Source organism: Ovis aries, chromosome 3 (assembly GCF_016772045.2).
Source record: "Ovis aries strain OAR_USU_Benz2616 breed Rambouillet chromosome 3, ARS-UI_Ramb_v3.0, whole genome shotgun sequence".
In the NCBI taxonomy this organism is placed as follows: domain Eukaryota; kingdom Metazoa; phylum Chordata; class Mammalia; order Artiodactyla; family Bovidae; genus Ovis; species Ovis aries.
Genome location: NC_056056.1, coordinates 12,992,689 through 13,011,923, shown reverse-complemented (window position 1 = coordinate 13,011,923; position 19,235 = coordinate 12,992,689). Strand labels below are relative to the sequence as shown.

Sequence of the window (19,235 nt, the reverse complement as noted above, 5' to 3'; positions counted from 1 at the left end):
GGCTACTGAGGAGCACTGATGAAATCCTATGCTCACTTTTGTCCCACCACCACCACCATCTCTGGACAAGTGAGCAGGAGAGGATCCTGATGAGAGAACCTCATTCATAGGGACCCCTTGTGTGGAAGCATCTTGATCCATGAGGGAACCCAACAGCCTCTTCCCTTTCAAAATAAGAAAAAAGCAGGCAGAAGAGCAATATACAAATTTGATCAAGAAAGAACTTAAGAGATATCTTCCCACAGAGACTTGAGAAGAGCTCAGACAAACCATAAGTTCCTAAGAACACAAGGGAACAGTTTAGTTTCTCCTGTAGAGAGTGGCTTGGACTTTTTTACCTTTCCCCTTCTTGGATTTTATCCCCTGATCTCTGTAGTTTCTTGAAGTAGATATTCTTTAAAATCCTAACCAAAAGCGTGAGCTTCATTTTTTTTTAATAGGCTGGAGGTTAAGCAAGAGCCATCTTCATCAAATCCCCTTTGCATCTCTCCCACGGGGCCTCCAAACCCTGACCAAGAGGTCAAGGACATGGATATGAAGAACTACAGCAGCAGCATCTCAGGCTTTATCCTCCTGGGCATCTCTTCCAACCCCCAGATGCAGAAACCCCTCTTTGCTGTCTTCCTCGTCATGTACCTGATCACCCTGGTGGGGAATGGACTCATCATCCTGGCCATCCACTCTGACTCCCGGCTCCACACCCCTATGTACTTTTTCCTCAGCAACCTGTCCTTCATGGATATCTGCTTCACAACAGTCATCGTGCCCAACATGCTGGTGAACTTACTCTCAGAGACAAAATTCATCTCCTATGTGGGCTGTCTAGTCCAGATGTACTTCTTCATGGCCTTGGGGAACACCGACAGCTACCTGCTGGCCTCGATGGCCATAGACCGGCTGGTAGCCATCTGCAACCCCTTCCATTATGGTGTGGTCATGAGCCCACGGCGTTGCCTCCTCCTGTTGCTGGGTTCATGCACCATCTCTCACCTGCACTCTATGATGTATGTGTTACTCATGTCCCGCCTGTCTTTCTGTGCCTCCCATGTCATCAAGCACTTCTTTTGTGATACCCAGCCGGTGCTCAAGCTCTCCTGCTCTGACACGACTATCAACCAGATGGTGGTCATGACCGAGACCCTGGCTGTCATTGCCACCCCTTTCCTGTGCATTCTCTTCTCCTACCTGAGAATCATCATCACTGTGCTCAAAATCCCCTCTGTGGCTGGGAAGTGGAAGGCCTTCTCCACCTGTGGCTCCCACCTCACTGTGGTGGTTTTCTTCTATGGGAGTGTCATCTATGTGTATTTTAGGCCACTGTCCATGTACTCAGTGGTGAAGGACCGGGTAGCCACAGTTATATACACAATAGTGACACCCATGTTGAACCCTTTCATCTACAGCTTGAGGAACAAAGATATGAAGAGGGGTCTGAGGAAATTAAGGGGCAGAATTCAGTCATAGAAAGAATAACAAGAGGGAATGTCATAACTGGGAGATGACCTAAGAGATGATCAGGTTATTCTTCCTGTGTACCATTTTTCACATGGTACTCAAAGAGGTGATGAGAGCTGGTCTTGAATCACAGTAAGAGCATTGACATGCAAGCCAGATCACTTGGTCTCTATCAATCACTTTGCACAAACGTATGTTCAGTCCCAGGCCAAATACTGCTAGGAATCTAGACGTAGTGAAACATTTTCTGCCATTCATATATTGGATAAAACTATCCCCAAATAACTCTTCTATATGCTTCACACTGGCTAGTATTCCAGAAACTGTAAAGTTTTGCTAAATAAGAAATGACATAGATTTGATAGAAAATTAGCAAAGACTTCTTGGAGGGATGACGTTAAGATTATTCTTCAGGAGTGTTTTGATTTTGAGAATTGAAGATTCAATAAAAGAGGAATTAGGCAGAATGTTTCAACCATTGAAAACCAGTTTTCTTAAACCATAGAAAAAAACATATTTGAATTAAAGACCTAAATATAAGACCTGAAACAGTAAAACTTCTAGAGGAAAACATAGGCGGACCACTCTTTGACATAAATTATAGCAATATTTTTTGAGATTTGTCTCCTAAAGCAAAAGAAACAAAAGCAAAAATTTTTAAATGAGACCTAAGTTAACTCATACTGTTCATACTGTTCATGGGGTTCTCAAGGCAAGAATACTGAAGTGGTTTGCCATTCCCTTCTCCAGTGGACCACATTCTGTCAGACCTCTCCACCACAACTCTCCAGTCTTGGATGGCCCCACAGGGCATGGCTTAGTTTCACTGAGTTAGATAAGGCTATGGTCCTAATATGATTAGATTGATTCGTTTTCTGTGAGTATGGTTTTAGTGTGTCTGCTCTCTGATGCCCTCTTGCAACACCTACTGTCTTACTTGGGTTTTTCTTACCTTGGACGTGGGGTATCTCTTCACGGTTGCTCCAGCAAAGCGCAGCCACTGCGCCTTAACTTGGACGAGGGGTATCTCCTCACTGCCGCCCCTCCTGACCTTGAACGTGGAGCAGCTCCTCTCGGCCCTCTTGCCCCCGCGCAAGCACTGCTCTTTGGACGTGGGGCAGCTCCTCCCGGCCGCTCCTGCACTGTCTCAGCCTGGCATTCTCGGCCGCTGCCCCTGACCTCGGATGTGGGGTAGCTCCTCTTGGTCACCGCCCCTAGGGCATGGGGTCCTCCCTGCTTCTGCCCCGACCTTGGACGTGGGGTAGCTCCTCTCAGCCACACTTGTGCGCCATGGCAACTGCCCGCTGGATCATGGAAAAAGCAAGAGAGTTCCAGAAAAACATCTATTTCTGCTTTATTGACTATGCCAAAGCCTTTGACTGTGTGGATCACAACAAACTGTGGAAAATTCTGAAAGAGATGGGAATATCAGACCACCTGACCTGCCTCTTAAGAAACCTGTATGCAGGTCAGGAAGCAAGTTAGTACTAGACATGGAGCAACAGACTGGTTCCAAATAGCAAAAGGAGTATGTCAAGGCTGTATATTGTCACCCTACTTATTTAACTTATATGAAGAGTACATCATGAGAAACGCTGGGCTGAAAGAAGCACAATCTGGAATCAAGATTGTCGGGAGAAATCTCAATAACCTCAGATATGCAGATGACATCATCCTTATGGCAGAAAGTGAAGAGGAATTAAAAACCCTCTTGATGAAAGTGAAAGAGGAGAGTGAAAAAGTTGGCTTAAAGTTCAACATTCAGAAAACCAAGATCATGGCATCTGGTCCTATCACTTCATGGCAAATAGGTGGGGAACAGTGGAAACAGTGTCAGACTTTATCTTTTGAGGCTCCAAAATCACTGCAGATGGTGACTGCAGCCGTGAAATTAAAAGACGCTTACTCCTTGGAAGGAAAGTTATGACCAACCTAGGTAGCATATTGAAAAGCAGAGACATTACTTTGCCAACAAAGGTCCGTCTAGTCAAGGCTATGGTTTTTCCAGTGGTCATGTATGGATGTGAGAGTTGGACTGTAAGAAAGCTGAGCACCAAAGAATTGATGCTTTTGAACTGTGGTGTTGGAGAAGACTCTTGAGAATCCCTTGGACTGCAAGGAGATCCAACCAGTCCATTCTGAAGGAGATCAACCCTGGGATTTCTTTGGAAGGAATAATGCCAAAGCTGAAACTCCAGTACTTTGGCCACCTCATGGGAAAGTTGACTCATTGGAAAAGACTCTGATGCTGGGAGGGATTGGGGGCAGGAGGAAAAGCGGACGACAGAGGATGAGATGGCTGGATGGCATCACCGACTCGATGGACGTGAGTTTGAGTGAACTCCAGAAGATGGTGATGGACAGGGAGACCTGGCGTGCTGTGATTCATGGGGTCACAAAGAGTCGGACATGACTGAGTGACTGAACTGCACTGAAGTAAACTAAAAAACTTTTGCATAGCCAAAGAAACCATCTACAAAATGAAAAGACAACTTACTAAATGGGTGAAAATATTTAATTAACATCCAAAATACATAAATGGCTCATACAATTCAATATTAAAAAACAAATAATACCATAAAAATGGGCATAAAACCTGAATAGACATATTTCCAAACAAGATACACAATGGCCAACATGCACATGAAAGGATATTCAACAGCTCTAATCATCAGGGAATCCCAATCAGAAACACAATGAGATATCACCTCATACTTCTCAGAATGCCAATTATCAAAAGGTCTACAAATAGCAAATGTTGACAAGGATGTAAAAAAAGGATCCCTAGTACAGTGTTGCTGGGAACGTAAATTGGTGCAGCCACTGTAGAAAATAGTATGACGTCTACTCAAAAACCTAAAAATAGAACTACCATATAATGCAATAATTCTATTCCTGGAAATATATCAGAAGAATAAAAACACTAATTCAAAAAGAAACATCCATCTCAATATTCACAAGAGCACTATTTACAATAGCCATGATATGGAAGCAACCAAGGTTCCCTAAACCAATGAATGAATAAAGAAGATATGGTATATACTGGAGTGGGTTGCCATTGCCTTCTCTGAATGAAATACTACTAGGCCATATAAAAAAAGAAATTCTGCCATTTGCCACAGTATGGATGGACCTGTAGGGTACTATACTTAGTGAAATAAGCCAGGCAGACAAAGACAACTACTTTAAGTGATCACTTTTATGTGGAATCTAAAAAATAAAACAAATGAATGAATATAACAAAACAGAAACAGACTCACAAGTAGAGAACAAACTAGTGGTTACCAGCGGAGTAAGGCAAGGGGTAGGGGGCAAGATAGGGGTAGAGGATTAAAAGATACAACCTACAATGTATAAAATAAATAAGCAACAAGGATATATTGTACAGCACAGGAAACTATAGCCATTATTTTGTAGTAACTTTACTCTGAGCATAATCTATAAAAAATACTGAATCACTATGTTGTACACCTAAAACTAATATAATAAATCAGCTGCTGCTGCTAAGTCGCTTCAGTCGTGTCCGACTCTATGCGACCCCAGAGACGGCAGCCCACTAGGATCCCCCAACCCCGGGATTCTTCAGGCAAGAACACTGGAGTGAGTTGCCATTTCCTTCTCCAGTGCATGAAAGTGAAAAGTGAAAGTGAAGTTGCTCAGTCATGTCTGACTCCTAGCAACCCCATGGAATGCAGCCTACCAGGCTCCTCTGTCCATGGGATTTGCCAGGCAAGAGTACTGGAATGGGTTGCCATAGCCTTCTCCTAAACTTTGATAAAACAAATAGTGGAAATCATCCAAGCTGGTAAAAGCAATAAACATTGGAATTTCTTTGAGAAACAGAGAAACACTCTTATTGGGGCTTTTTAAACTTGAGAATAGGGAGGCTAGGATGGGAAAATAGAGGCTGCCATCAGCAGACAGCCACTACAGTCACCCCTAAGGATGAACCCCGAGCAGACTCAGATGAGAAAGCACAGGATACTGGTCCCAGATAGCTGAGGTTCATAGCAAAGGAACGATTTCCAACAGCCCAGATTTTGGCATCTTCCCATACATAGAAAATGGGATTCCCAGGTGGCTCAGTGGTAAAGAATTCGCCTGCCAATGAAGGAGCCTCAAGAGACATGGGTTTGATCCCTAGGTCAGGAAGATCCCCTGGAGGAGGAAATGGTAACCCACTCCAGTATTCTTGCCTGGAGAATCCCATGGACAGAGTCCATGCAGTTACAAACAGTGGGACACGACAGAGCAACTGAGCACAATACATAGAAAACGGTAAATCCATTAACTTAAAATGCCTGATTTTCTGTAATGAACAGTAATCTTTTGATATTCTGAAAACCCAACCTGTGTTACAGAAGCTCCTATATATCCTGACCTCTTAGTTGCAGTTTTGGAGCAGTCTCTCTGAATGATCTGAGAGGCCGAGTCCCGGGCTTAAGTTTTCAGTTTTGTGTGCTGAGTAAAATATAATTCTCAACTTTCAGGTGGTGCATTTTTTTCTGCTGACATCAGGCAGCAAAATAAATTTTTGCATTTCCTGTGTACAATAAGTCATCTCTAGCTACTTACAAAAAGATACATATTGATAGGTGAAATAAACCATGATAAATATAGGCAATGGAATACTATTCAGCTATGGCGGCTCATACAGTAAAGAAGCTGACTTCAGTGCAGGACACCAGGTTTTGATCCTTGAGTCAGGAAGATGCCCTGGAGAAGGGAATGGCTACCCACTCCATCATTCTTGCCTGGTGAATTCCATGGACAGAGGAGCCTGGCAGGCTACAGTCCATGGGATCCCAAAAAGTCGGACACTACTGAGCACTAATACTTTCACTTTTTACAGGAATAAATGAGCTACCCACCCATGAAAACACACGGACGAACCTTCAGTGCAAATACTAACTGAAAGAAGCCAATGTGAAAAGGCTACATTCTAGATGATTCCAACAGTGTATCCCAGAAAAGGCAAAGCTACAGAGACAGTAAAAAGGATCAGTAGGTGCCAGGGGCTGGGGAAGGAAATAATGAACAGATGGAGCACAGGAATTTTAGGCAGTGAAATTATTCTCTATGATACTATAATGAAGGATAGATGTCATTATATTTTTGTTAAAACCCATAGAAGGTACACCACCTAGAACAAAGCCCAGTGTAAAACTATGGGCTTTGAGTAAGATGTGTCAATGTAAGTTAATTAATGATACCAAATATACCCCATGGTGAGGAAGGGTAATAATGGGGGGCTATATGTATATAGAACAGTGTTCTTGCCTGAAGAATCCCAGGGACGGGGGAGCCTGGTGGGCTGCCATCTATGGGTCGCACAGAGTCAGACATGACTGAAGTGACTTAGCAGCAGCTTAGCATATGTATAAGGGCAGGGGATACAGGGGACTCTCCGTTCTTTCTGATGAATTTTTCTGTGAACTTATAACCAAACCTATAAAGTCAATTTAAAGGGGGAAAATTGAAAAAATCTATCTAAAAATTGTGTTTGCTATGCCACTTACACTTGAGGACAGTGTGGATTAGAGAAGTTAAATAACTTGCTCCAATGTGCCCATATAATAACTGATGGAACTAGAATTCAAAAATGATAGTCTGGCTTAAGATAATGAAGCAATAAAATATTTAAGAAAGGCAAACAAAATCAAAATTAGACTCAAAAAAGATTAACTCTTGCAGAGTTCACATAACTTGTTAGAGGCAGAGCCAGTATTTGAATCTATTAAGTCTGGTTCCAGCTTCCCTGGTAGCTCAGACGGTCAAGAATCTGCCTGCAGTGCAGGAGACCTGGGTTAGATCCCTGGATTGGGAAGAGCCCCTGGAGGAAGGCATGGGAAACCACGCCAGTATTCTTGCCTGGAGAATCCCATGGACAGAGGAGCCTGGAGGGCTAACAGTCCATAGGGTTGCAAAGAGTCAGACACAACTGAGCGACTAAGCACAAGTCTGGTTCCAGAGCTTGTACCTTAATCTCTTCCCTATAACGTGACACCTGTACCTAGACACAGTCATCCATGCAGACGAAAAAATTCAGAGATGTCAGAGGCCATCACCTCTCCTTCCAGCAACATGCTGACATGCACAGGAGTACAGGCATGTACAGAGAGCACATAGAGTGTACCAGCACACACATGTACATAACACACATGCACGTGCATGAACACACCACCACCCCTATGGCTCCATGGTCCTACTTCCCTTCCAGGTGTAGAGGCTCCATCTCTACAGCCAGGCTCCCTAGTCTCCTGGGCGCAGAACTCAGTGAGGGCATCAGGACTGTTCTCTCCTGGGAGAGCTGCAGCACCGATACCCACAGAGGTCTGGCTTGAGGGGGAGGATACTCCCGCTGGGTCTCCCTCCTATCAACAGTTCTCACTGTAGGTAGAGAGAAGAATCAGTGCACTTCTGAAGTTAGATCTCACTGAAATCTGCCTCCTTCCTCAGATTCAGAGCCTGATCATAACCCGCTGGCAGGACCCCAGGCCTAATCTGGACCCTGAATCTCCCCTGTCAAGCCCACAGGTAGGCAGGCTAAGGGGTCTCTGGGAACAGAGACCATACATTAACATGTTCATGTGATCTTTTCCTAATCCTTTCTTCTCTTCTTCATCTCAAAAGCCAGGAAACACTTCCTCTTCTCTATTTTTCCCTCTCTCTCCTTATAATCGCATATCACACATTTTTGGAGAATCTACTCTGTGTAAAGCACTGGCCCCTGCCTCAAGGGGCATGGCCCACATCCTACAACCCAGAGCCACAGAGTTATATTTTTCAGGAAAGGAGTCAGCAGAGGAACAAGTGAACAAGAAAGTTAGGACAACGCAAGTGTTAAGAGGATACACCCTGAATCTGGCTCCACCACCACCTAGCTATGCGGCCTCTAGCAGGTCACTTCAGCTCCCTCTGCCTCACTTTCATTATCTGTAAAATGAGGTGCTGTAAAGACTAAATGGCTTAATATACGTGAAGTTCTTAGAGCAGTGTCTGGCACATGTAAGCACTGTGGAATTGTTAGCTATTATATGACCAGGAGGAGAATATACATGGGAAGAGGCTGCAATGACTTGGGGACCTCAAGGTGGAGAAATCTGTGGGAGACATGGCCAGCTCAGCAGGGAAACACAAGATTTTTGTTTTCAAAAGGTCCACTTAAAGTATCTCTGATGGATCGGTATGTTGGGACAGAGGGAAGACAGTTACACACAAAAAGGATTTCCATAGGCATATTTGAAAAGTCCCCTTGTCTTGACATCTAGAATTGAACAGCTGAGAAGGACTACATAAAGCTTTAATCTAAGAGTGAAAACTATGCAGAAAGGAGAGATTTCATAAAGATGAGGAAGGAAAGATCATCCTGAAAAGGGCCCTGCAGATCCCTCAGCAGGACTTCCCTGTTCAGGAGACTACACACATATGATCTTCATGCTGGCAGTGGTAAGATGCAAGATAAGGAGAAGTTGAATTTAAAAAAAAAAAAAAAAGGGTTCAGGAAAGATTCTAAAATCAGGTCCTGATGCTCCAAGAGCACAGAGCTGCTGTTGGCTTAGAATCTGCCAGAGCTGAGGCCAGAGTCGACACAACCATATCCCCATAAAAGTGAGGAACACACAAGCCTAAGGCTTTGGAACTGGAACAACAAGAAGGAAGGAAAATGAAAAGGTCCCGATGTGTGGGAGCAAAGGATGGAGGAGGAGGAGCAGATCAGCAAGGACGCTGAAGGCAGTTGGCAGGAAGAGGAGGGCTGCTGACAAAGGACAGGCTGGCTTAGCTCTCCACCGTAGATATGGAGAATTCCAGGTTCAAGGCCAATAAGGATGGTTTGAGAAAGGAAGTCTGATAAAGTACTTTGAAACACACAGTTTGAAATCAAGCATACCTGAGTTTAAATCTGTTTTATACAAGTTGAGTGATTCTCTGAACTTAAATTCTTTATAAAATGGGGAAATAATACTACTAACATCCTAGTTCTATTGTGAGGATTACATGAGACAAGAGCTAAGTGCAGAACCTGTCCAATAAATGCTAACTGAATTTTCCCCGGTTTAGTCACTCTTCAACTGTCCTTGCTCATTCTGGGGAGCAGTTGCATGGATGAGGTACAGCTTGGCACCCAAATATTACTTGCTAAACATTTGTATATTCTGTTCATAAAGTGCATTCTCTGCTCCAGCTTTGGACTCCCTGGTTTCATGTGGCTGATAGCTTGGAGATGGGTGCTGTTTTAGCAAGGAAGAGAAATCAATCAGTGATGACAAATGTCCACTAAGTAGAAATACTAAGGAAGAACAATTGAGATGTATAGAAATAGTCTCTTTGTGCTATCAAAGAAGATAGTAAATACCTTTTAAGGGGGGCTAGTGTGATTTCAAAGGCTTGCAAAGTTTCCAGTCCCTCCTGCTCCTTCCCAACTACTACCTGATGACAAGCCCTACCAATCACTAAAATATCATTCTTCTAGCATCTTGTCATAGCAGTAATATTAAGCACCTGTGGAAAGAGTCACCAAACTTTTCTACTCAACTATATTTATTTGGCCAGTGACATAAAATGTTTTGTTACTAACCATAATCACTTTAATCTACAAAGTCCCATACCATGTAAAAGTGTGTTAGTACATATTATTTTGTTTAAATAATAGGCAAGTAGTGAAATAAGGTATTTAATTAATAATAAAATTGAGTGTGCATAACCTAATCAATTTATTATAATTGTGCTTTTGAAAATAATGAAAAGTGCTTCCATTTTTATTCTAAAACTGGCTATGAATCAAAACCCCATGCTTCTTAATCATCACAAAGCCTCGATAAAGAAGCATTCTACTTCCACCTTATGCAGGTTATGCAAAATAATCAGCATGGGAAAGAAGCTGAATATCTAGGAAGGGACATAGGCAGTTCATGTCTGAATTCTAGCATCTCATTCATTGACAGAGCATTTTCCCATCAGAGTCTCCAGATATGTAACATATGTAATGATCTGGCATCAAATAACACAAGCTTCTCTCCTCTAAGTGTGCTCTAGGAGCAACAAACAGGTACTGCAAATAAGTGGAACTGACTTTTACCCATGAGACTGCTCAACCAACTGCAGTCAAAATCATTGAAATCAAGGCTCTGCAATACGGCTTGCTTTTTTTTTACAGCTTTATTGAAGTATAATTGATATACATATCTGCACATATTTAATGCAAACAATTTGATGTGGGGATGGTATGTGATAATCTACCTATGTCTCCAAATGACAGGATCAGGCAGGCGAAAAGATAAACCATGCCCATCTTATTGATGGGTACACTGAGGTGAAGGGTCCTGCTCAAGGCATGAGGAAAATACACTGTTATCAGTTTCAATAAGATGGGAAGGAGGCTCCCTACCGCCCAGAGGAAAGTCACACAGATATGGAGAATTCCAGGTTCAAGACCAACAAGGATGCGTTAGTCCTTCATCACCAGGGAAAAACACTGCCCCAGGAATGAGGCTGAAAGATACAGTGAACAAAATGGGGAAAGAGAACAGAGTGAAACGAATACGTTTCCCCAAAGTGGGATAAAAGAACAATTGTCTCAGACTGGGAGTATCTATTACAAATTTCTGTGTTCATGACTTGGCATTTCATCTCTCAGAATGTATTATATACCGTAGAAACTCTCTCATAAGTACAAAATATTTATATACAAAAATATCCATTGTAACACTGTGATAAGAGAAAAATCACTATGGATAGTATGACCCCATTTCTGAATATAATATGCATATAGATCCATGTAATGAAAAAACTAAAATATGCACACAAGTCTAGGTCTCTAAGAAGTGTAATTTCAGGGCGCTGTCACCTTTTAATTATAAAATTAATAAAAGAAACATGCATCCCTTATTTTTAAATGCAAACACATAGAATTAAATATGGAAAGAACTACCCACTACATCCGTTTATTCTCACTTCCGAAGACGACTACACTATGTAAACACACACTCCACAACAAACACAATATACGAAGGAGACAGTTTTCTTTACAAAAATGGGATTAGTCTATATCCATTGTTCTGTAACTTGCTTTTGTCACTTAACAAAATATCGTAGGGAGTGGCGTAACACTGGCAACACAGCTTACCAATGAATAGCTTCCACTCTGCCATCAGACTGCCTGAATTCAAACCTCAGCTCTACCATTTAGTTACTATGAGATCGGGAAAGCTACTTAACTTTGCTAAAATCTATTTTTTAATTTGTAAAATAGGGATATATTGGGTTGGCCAAAAGGTAAGTTCGAGTTTGTCCGTAACGTCTTACATAACCAATCTTTTGGCCAATCCAAACAATCATGCTTATCTCTTAGGATTTTGGAGACAATAAAAGAGTCAAAAGATACACAATGTCCTTAACTAACTGTATATGGTATGTATATGCTAAGTCACTTCAGTCATGTCCGACTCTGTGCGACCCCATAGACAGCAACCCACCAGGCTCCGCCGTCCCTGGGATTCTCCAGGCAAGAACACTGGAGTGGGTTGCCATTTCCTTCTCTAATGCAAGAAAGTGAAAAGTGAAAATGAAGTCGCTCAGTCGTGTCGGACCCTCAGCGACCCCGTGGACTGCAGCCTTCCAGGCTCCTCTGTCCATGGGATTTTCCAGGCAAGAGTACTGGAGTGGGGTGCCATTGAGTGCTATTAATCATATATGTGACTAACATTGCATGTCTGCTCAGTCGCCTCTGACTCCATGGACCGTAGCTCACTGGGCTCCTCTGTCCATGGGATTACCCTGGCAAGAATACTGGAGTGCACTGCCATTTCCTTCTCCAGGGGATCTCCCTGACAAAGGGATCCGACCTGCATCTCCTGAATCTCCTGCATTGGCAGGTGGATTCTTTACCACTGCGTCTCCTAGGAACAGCAACAGTAACACCTAGGAAGCCCTGGCTAACATTAACCATCTAGTTTCTTTAAAGACTGTGAGATATTAAGCAATGCGAATTCACTAACACTTGTTTCATTAACTCACCTATTGTGAATATTTAGGTTGCTTCCTCTGTGGTTTGTTTTATTTGTATAGTTGTATTTGATATTAGAAGCAATGCTACAATCAAAGTGTGTGTACGTATCTCTGTGCTATACATAGATGACTATCATTAATGGACAGACTTGTATAAGTGGAATTACTGAATAAAGACATGAAGATTTTCAGCTCTTATAGAGACTACCAAAAGGTCTATACTGATTACCCTCTCACTCTCAGAGTATGTGTTGGTCTTCTTCATGTGTCTTGTTAATATATACATATTTTTTTAATATTGCAGAATTTTCTGTACTCTTCAAAGGTTCTTTCACCTGCTCTAATAATAAAATCAGAGTGAGATAAATTAATGGGAAAATCAAATTTAATTTCATTTGTATGAGAACTTCACATACATGACAGGGTCAGAGACCTCACATACATTGGAGGTTAAAAGACAGAAAGGTCCAATGAGGTCTATGTGCCATACTGAGCTAAGAATCGCTATAGAAGTCTGGGACTCTCAAGAATAGCAGAGTCATCCACAAGACAATAAGAAGAGCAGATGTTGGGTGGTTGTGTGTTTGTCCTGCCATACAGATGGGACCACTTAGATAAAATTCCTCTCTGATAATAAATCTTCCATTTCAATTCTAAATAGTAAAGCTGGGAACAGCAGTTTTTCTTGAGTCCAATGGGTCTCCGTTGACTTGAGTTCAAATTAATCTACAGGCCAAAATGATCCAGGGGAGTCTGTTCTGAACCTCTACACAATCTCACGGGTATAAACTGCAATTCAGTCTAATTTCTATTTTCTGATTACCAATAAGGTTGAACACCTCCTTATAAGTTTTCTTTGGTAAATGTGTTGCTGATGTTTTCTCTGAGTCAATAGTTTATATTTTAGCTTTCCCTATGGTTTCTTTTGGAGTAATGCTCACATTTCTGAGTATGGTATTTTGTCATTCATGCCTCTACATTTTATTTCTTTCTTAAAATGGCAACCCCCTTCTGAGACTATAAAATATTCTCCTTTATTTTTAGCTATTTTATGGTTTAAATTTTTTTACTCTTAAATTGTTCATTCATATGAGCTTTATTTATGTATAAGTGAGATACTGTAGAAATCTAGCCTTATTTTTTCAAAATGTTGAGCCAATTGTCATAAGCATCACTTTTTAAATAGTTCTTCCTTTCTCCATTGCTATGAAATAAATCTTTATTATGTATTCATTTCCACATAGAGCTAGCTGTACGTATATGTATAAATACAGGTATACAAAATTCTTTATGTTGAACCATTGATTTGATTTTCTGTGTGTATAATTATATTTCCATTTTTCATTATGCCATGCTATGATTTTTTGTTAGAAAAGTTCTCCATCATTATTCCATTTTTTCAGTTGTTTTTCTTTATCCATTATACCCCTAGATGAATTTTAGAATGGCCTTTTCAAATTCCGTTAAATATTCCCCTGGGGTGTTTTTAGTGAATTGAATTTCCTTGGCTTGAGAAAAATTTACCTTTTTCAGCTTCATTGAGATTTCACAGATAACAATGTATATTTAAGGTGTACAACATGGTGATTTGATCCACTTACATGTCTCAAAATGATTAACACAGTAGGGTTAATTAACATACCCATCAACTCACATAATTACCATTTTTATTTGGGGGATCAGAACATCTAAGATCCACTCCCTTAAGCAGAATGGTGATTACCAGGGGCTGATGGGTCGGGGAATTGGGCATTAGCACCATAGTATTAGTGTATAATACTATAGTGTTAACTTTAGTCATCAGGCTGTACATTAGATCCACAGCTATTTCATCTTATAATTGAAAGTTTGTACCTGTTAATTGACATCTGCCATTTCTCTCAGCTCCCAGTACTTGGCAACCACCACAATACTGTTTCTATAAGCTTGTGCTTTTTAGAGTCAGCCATTGGAAAAAAGGAAACCCTGCCATTCACAGCATGAATGGAACTTAAGGGCATTTTGCTAAATGAAAGAGTCAGAGAAAGATAAATAACTGTATGATAAAACTTACATGTGGAATCTAAGAATTAGCATTTTCAAATAGTGAATCTTCCATTTTTAGCAATATGCCTAACATTTATTCTGTTTATTCAGCTCCTCGTCTTGTGTTCTGTTATAGTTTCTTCATATAGCTCTTCATCATCTCTTTTTCCCCTCCTCAGGTATACCCTAAATATTTTTCAGATTTTCTTACCACTTTCAGTTGTAAGGTTTTTTTCCATTACATATTTCTACCATAGAAATAGAAATTTTTCTAATAACCATTTACTGCTGAATAAATAAATAATAAGAGCTACATTTGGCTTATTTATTCACTTATTTATTTTTGGCTGCTTGGGCCTTCATTGCTGTGCACGGGCTTTCTCTAGGGGTGGCAAGCAGGGGCGACTCTCCAGCTGCAGTGCACAGGTTTCTCGTTGTGGTGCCTTCTCTTGCTGCTGAGCAGGGCCTCTGAGGTGCACAGGTTTCAGTAACTGCAGCGTGCGGGCTCAGTAGTTGTGGTGCACGGGCTTAGTTGCTCCACAGTATGTGGGATCGTCTTCGACCAGGGATGGAACCTATGTCCCCCATATTGGCATGCAGATTCTTCACCACTGACCACCAGGAAATCCCAGGAAGAGTATTAATATTTGTATATTTATTTGGTACTTGGCAACTTTGCTGAAATCTACACAGGATTCAGAAGTTTTCAGGTGACTGTCTTGGATTTCTTTAGATATACAATCAAACTACTTAAAAATAATGACAATTTAATTTTTCTAATGTTTATGCCTTGCTGGGTCAGACTATCATCTGAACAGTGTAGCTTAATAGGGGTAACACAGATCATTCTTGCCAGTCTTTTCCATGGCACTATGAGAATGGGGCCCTTACATACAGCATTTGAATTTCCTATAATATTACAATGTTTAGAACAAGAACTTCACACTTTCTTAATCAGAATATTCAATATATTGAAAAGATTAATCTTGGTAATATAGGCCATTCCTGATAATATAACTATTTGGAGTGGCATCCCTGAACCAAAAACCTAGAATCTGAGCATCAAGAACATGTTCAGTTCAGTTCAGTTCAGTTCAGTCGCTCAGTTGTGTCCGACTCTTTGCGACCCCATGAATCGCAGCACGCCAGGCCTCCCTGTCCATCACCAACTCCCGGAGTTCACTCAGACTCACGTCCATCGAGTCAGTGATGCCATCCAGCCATCTCATCCTCTGTCGTCCCCTTCTCCTCCTGCCCCCAATCCCTCCCAGCATCAGAGTCTTTTCCAATGAGTCAACTCTTCGCATGAGGTGGCCAAAGTACTGGACATGTGAGACAAATGGAAATGCTTAAATAAACATTAAGCAGGTTTTGCTCCAAAGCCATAAAAAATTCTCATCTAAATTCTGCGGATACTGAGAAGCATGGATGAAATTCAATGCTCACTTTTGTCCCATCCCCACTACCGCCACCACCTCTGGACATATGAACAGGAGAGGATCCAAATGAGAGGACCTCATTCATTGGTACCTCTTGAATGAAAGCATCCTGATTCAAGGTGGGACCTAGCAGACTTTTCCCCTACAACAAGAAGAAAAAAAGGCAGGGAGGGGTGAGGGAGTTGATTAGGGATGTTGGTCAAGCAAAAACATAAAACAACCTAAGAGTCATTCAAAAGAGAACTCAAATAAATTATGCTCCATAGATGTTTCTAAGAACACCTGGGAAAACCTTAGCCTCTCTTTTAGGGAGTAGCTTGGAATTGTTTACCTTTCCTCTTGTTGGGTTTTATCCCCTGATCTCTGTAGTTTCTTGAAATAAGTATTCTTTTAAGCAGTGGGATTCATTTTCTTTAATAGGCTGGAGGTTAAGCAAGAGCCATCTTCATCAAATTACCCTTCACATCTCTCCCATGGGGCCTTCAAACCCTGACCAAGAGGTCAAGGACATGGATATGAAGAACTACAGCAGCAGCATCTCAGGCTTTATCCTCCTGGGCCTCTCTTCCAACCCCCAGATGCAGAAACCCCTCTTTGCTGTCTTCCTCGTCATGTACCTGATCACCCTGGTGGGGAATGGACTCATCATCCTGGCCATCCACTCTGACTCCCGGCTCCACACCCCTATGTACTTTTTCCTCAGCAACCTGTCCTTCATGGATATCTGCTTCACAACAGTCATCATGCCCAACATGCTGGTGAACTTACTCTCAGAGACAAAATTCATCTCCTATGTGGGCTGTCTGGTCCAGATGTACTTCTTCATGGCCTTGGGGAACACCGACAGCTACCTGCTGGCCTCGATGGCCATAGACCGGCTGGTAGCCATCTGCAACCCCTTCCATTATGGTGTGGTCATGAGCCCACGGCGTTGCCTCCTCCTGTTGCTGGGTTCGTGCACCATCTCTCACCTGCACTCCATGCTGCGTGTGCTACTCATGTCCCGCCTGTCTTTCTGTGCCTCCCATGTCATCAAGCACTTCTTTTGTGATACCCAGCCGGTGCTCAAGCTCTCCTGCTCTGACACTTCATCCAGCCAGATGGTGGTCATGACTGAGACCCTGGCTGTCATTGCCACCCCTTTCCTGTGCATTCTCTTCTCCTACCTGAGAATCATCGTCACTGTGCTCAAAATCCCCTCTGCGGCTGGGAAGTGGAAGGCCTTCTCCACCTGTGGCTCCCACCTCACCGTGGTGGTTTTCTTCTATGGGAGTGTCATCTATGTCTACTTTAGGCCACTGTCCATGTACTCAGTGGTGAAGGACCGGGTAGCCACAGTTATGTACACAATAGTGACACCCATGTTGAACCCTTTCATCTATAGCCTGAGGAACAAAGATATGAAGAAGGGTTTAAGGAAATTAAGGGACCAAGTTTACTCATAGAAAAAACAAAAAGATTACAAGTCATAACTGGGTGATGACCTAAGAGATGATCAGGTTATCTTTGCTTTGTACCCATTTTTCACTTGGTACCCAAAGAGGTGATAAGAAGTGATGTTGAATCACAGTAAGAGTATTGAACTGGAAACCAGATCATTCAGTCTCTATAAATGACCTTGACCAGATACGTGTTCAATACCAAGCTAGTACTGCTAAGAATTTTGATTTCAGGAAAACAGTTTCTGCTACCCATACAATGGGGGAAAGTTATTGGCAAGTAATTCCCTCATACGCTTGACAATGAGTGAGTGAGTGAAGTTGCTCAGTCATGTCCAACTCTTTGCAACCTCATGAACTGTATAGCCCACCAGGCTCCTCCATCCATGGAATTTTCTAGGCAAGAGTACTGGAGTGGGTTGTGATTTCCTTCTCCAGGGGATCTTCCCGACCCAGGGATCGAACCCAGGTCTCCCTCATTGCGGGCAGATGCTTTACCGTCTGAGCCACCAGGGAATCCCTTATAGTGGGGGAAAGTTATTGGCAAGTAATTCCCTCATAAGCTTGACAATAGTCAGTACTTAAGGAACTGTAAAACTCTATTACTATTTGTAAGATATTACACGGACTTCATAAATTTGGACAGAAGAAATTTAATAAAAAGAAGAAATGGACAGAGTTTTTCAAATAGTGGAAACCATTCAAGCAGGTAGAGGCAAGAAACATTGTTTAAATGTCCATAATATATGAAGTGATCTACAGATTCACTGAAATTTCTATTAAATCCTAAAATCCCAATTACTCTCTTAAAGAAATAGACAACAAAATCTTAAAATTCATATGGAACTATAAAGAACTCAAAATGTAAAAGCAATCTTGAGAATAAAAAACAAAGCTAGAGGCCTCACTTCATGATTTCAAAATATATTACATGATTTCAAACTATATTACAAAGCCACAGGAATCAAAACAGTATAGTATTGGCATAAAGATCAATGGAACAGAAGAGAGAACCCAGAAATAAAACGAAGTATATACCATCAACTAATTTTCAATAGAGTCATCAAGAATATAGAATAAAGAGAGGAGAGCCTCTGCAATAAACAGTTGTTCTTGTCTTGTTGAACATGCCATTGGTATCTGTATATTGCTTTGGGTAGTATGGACATTTTAACAATATGAGTTCATGAGTACCATATTTGTTTGTGTCATCTTTAGTTCCTTTCATGAATACTTTTCAAGTACAGGTCTTTCATCTTCCTGGTTAAATTTATTCCTAGGTATTTTACTCTTTTTGATGCAATTAAAGTAGGATTATTTTCTTAATATCTCTTTCTAAAAGTTTGTTTTTAGTGTACAGAGAAGAAACAGATTTCTGCATATTGATTTTGTATTTAAGATAAACTCAGTTTGGTTTTATTACTTCTGTGGTTTTATTAATTTTTTTTGTATACCATATAATCTCTCTAACTTCATTATCATCTAATAAATTGTTGTTTTGAAATCTAGTATTTTTGTTGCCCCATATGGAAAATCAGTAAGAAGGAAGTACACTTTATCTTGTTTGATAATAATGTTAGTATTTTTTAATTTTTCAAAACTTCTGTTTCAAAATCTTATTGAAATCTCTAAGTATTTTATAATTTAAGTTTTAAAAATATTTGTTAGATTTTAATATTCTATTTGCATTTTTCTTATATTTTCTTATACTTAACAGTTGGCTGAAATTGGATCATTGGCTCAAAAAAAGGCAATACAAGAAAATTCACTTTCTCAACCCACACTGCACTATGTACATTTAAAACTACTAAAACAAATGAAACAGGCATATTAGAAGTTTTCTGAGTCATGAAAGGGAGAAGTCTACCCC

At 41.2% G+C, this 19,235-nt stretch overlaps 2 protein-coding genes across 2 annotated transcripts; both read left to right on the top strand.

Annotated features, from left to right (window-relative positions):
• The first annotated feature begins 475 nt into the window (after window positions 1–475).
• Window positions 476–1,464, top strand: LOC101115698 (olfactory receptor 1L4-like). Its single transcript, XM_012163558.3, has one exon. The coding sequence runs from the start codon at window positions 529–531 to the stop codon at window positions 1,462–1,464; it is 936 nt and encodes a 311-aa protein (XP_012018948.1). The 5' UTR covers window positions 476–528.
• Window positions 1,465–16,370: 14,906 nt separating this feature from the next.
• On the top strand, window positions 16,371–17,371 carry LOC101111436 (olfactory receptor 1L4). Its single transcript, XM_004005658.4, has one exon. It carries the CDS (start codon window positions 16,400–16,402, stop codon window positions 17,369–17,371), a length of 972 nt encoding a protein of 323 aa, XP_004005707.4. The 5' UTR covers window positions 16,371–16,399.
• Window positions 17,372–19,235: the final 1,864 nt, after the last annotated feature.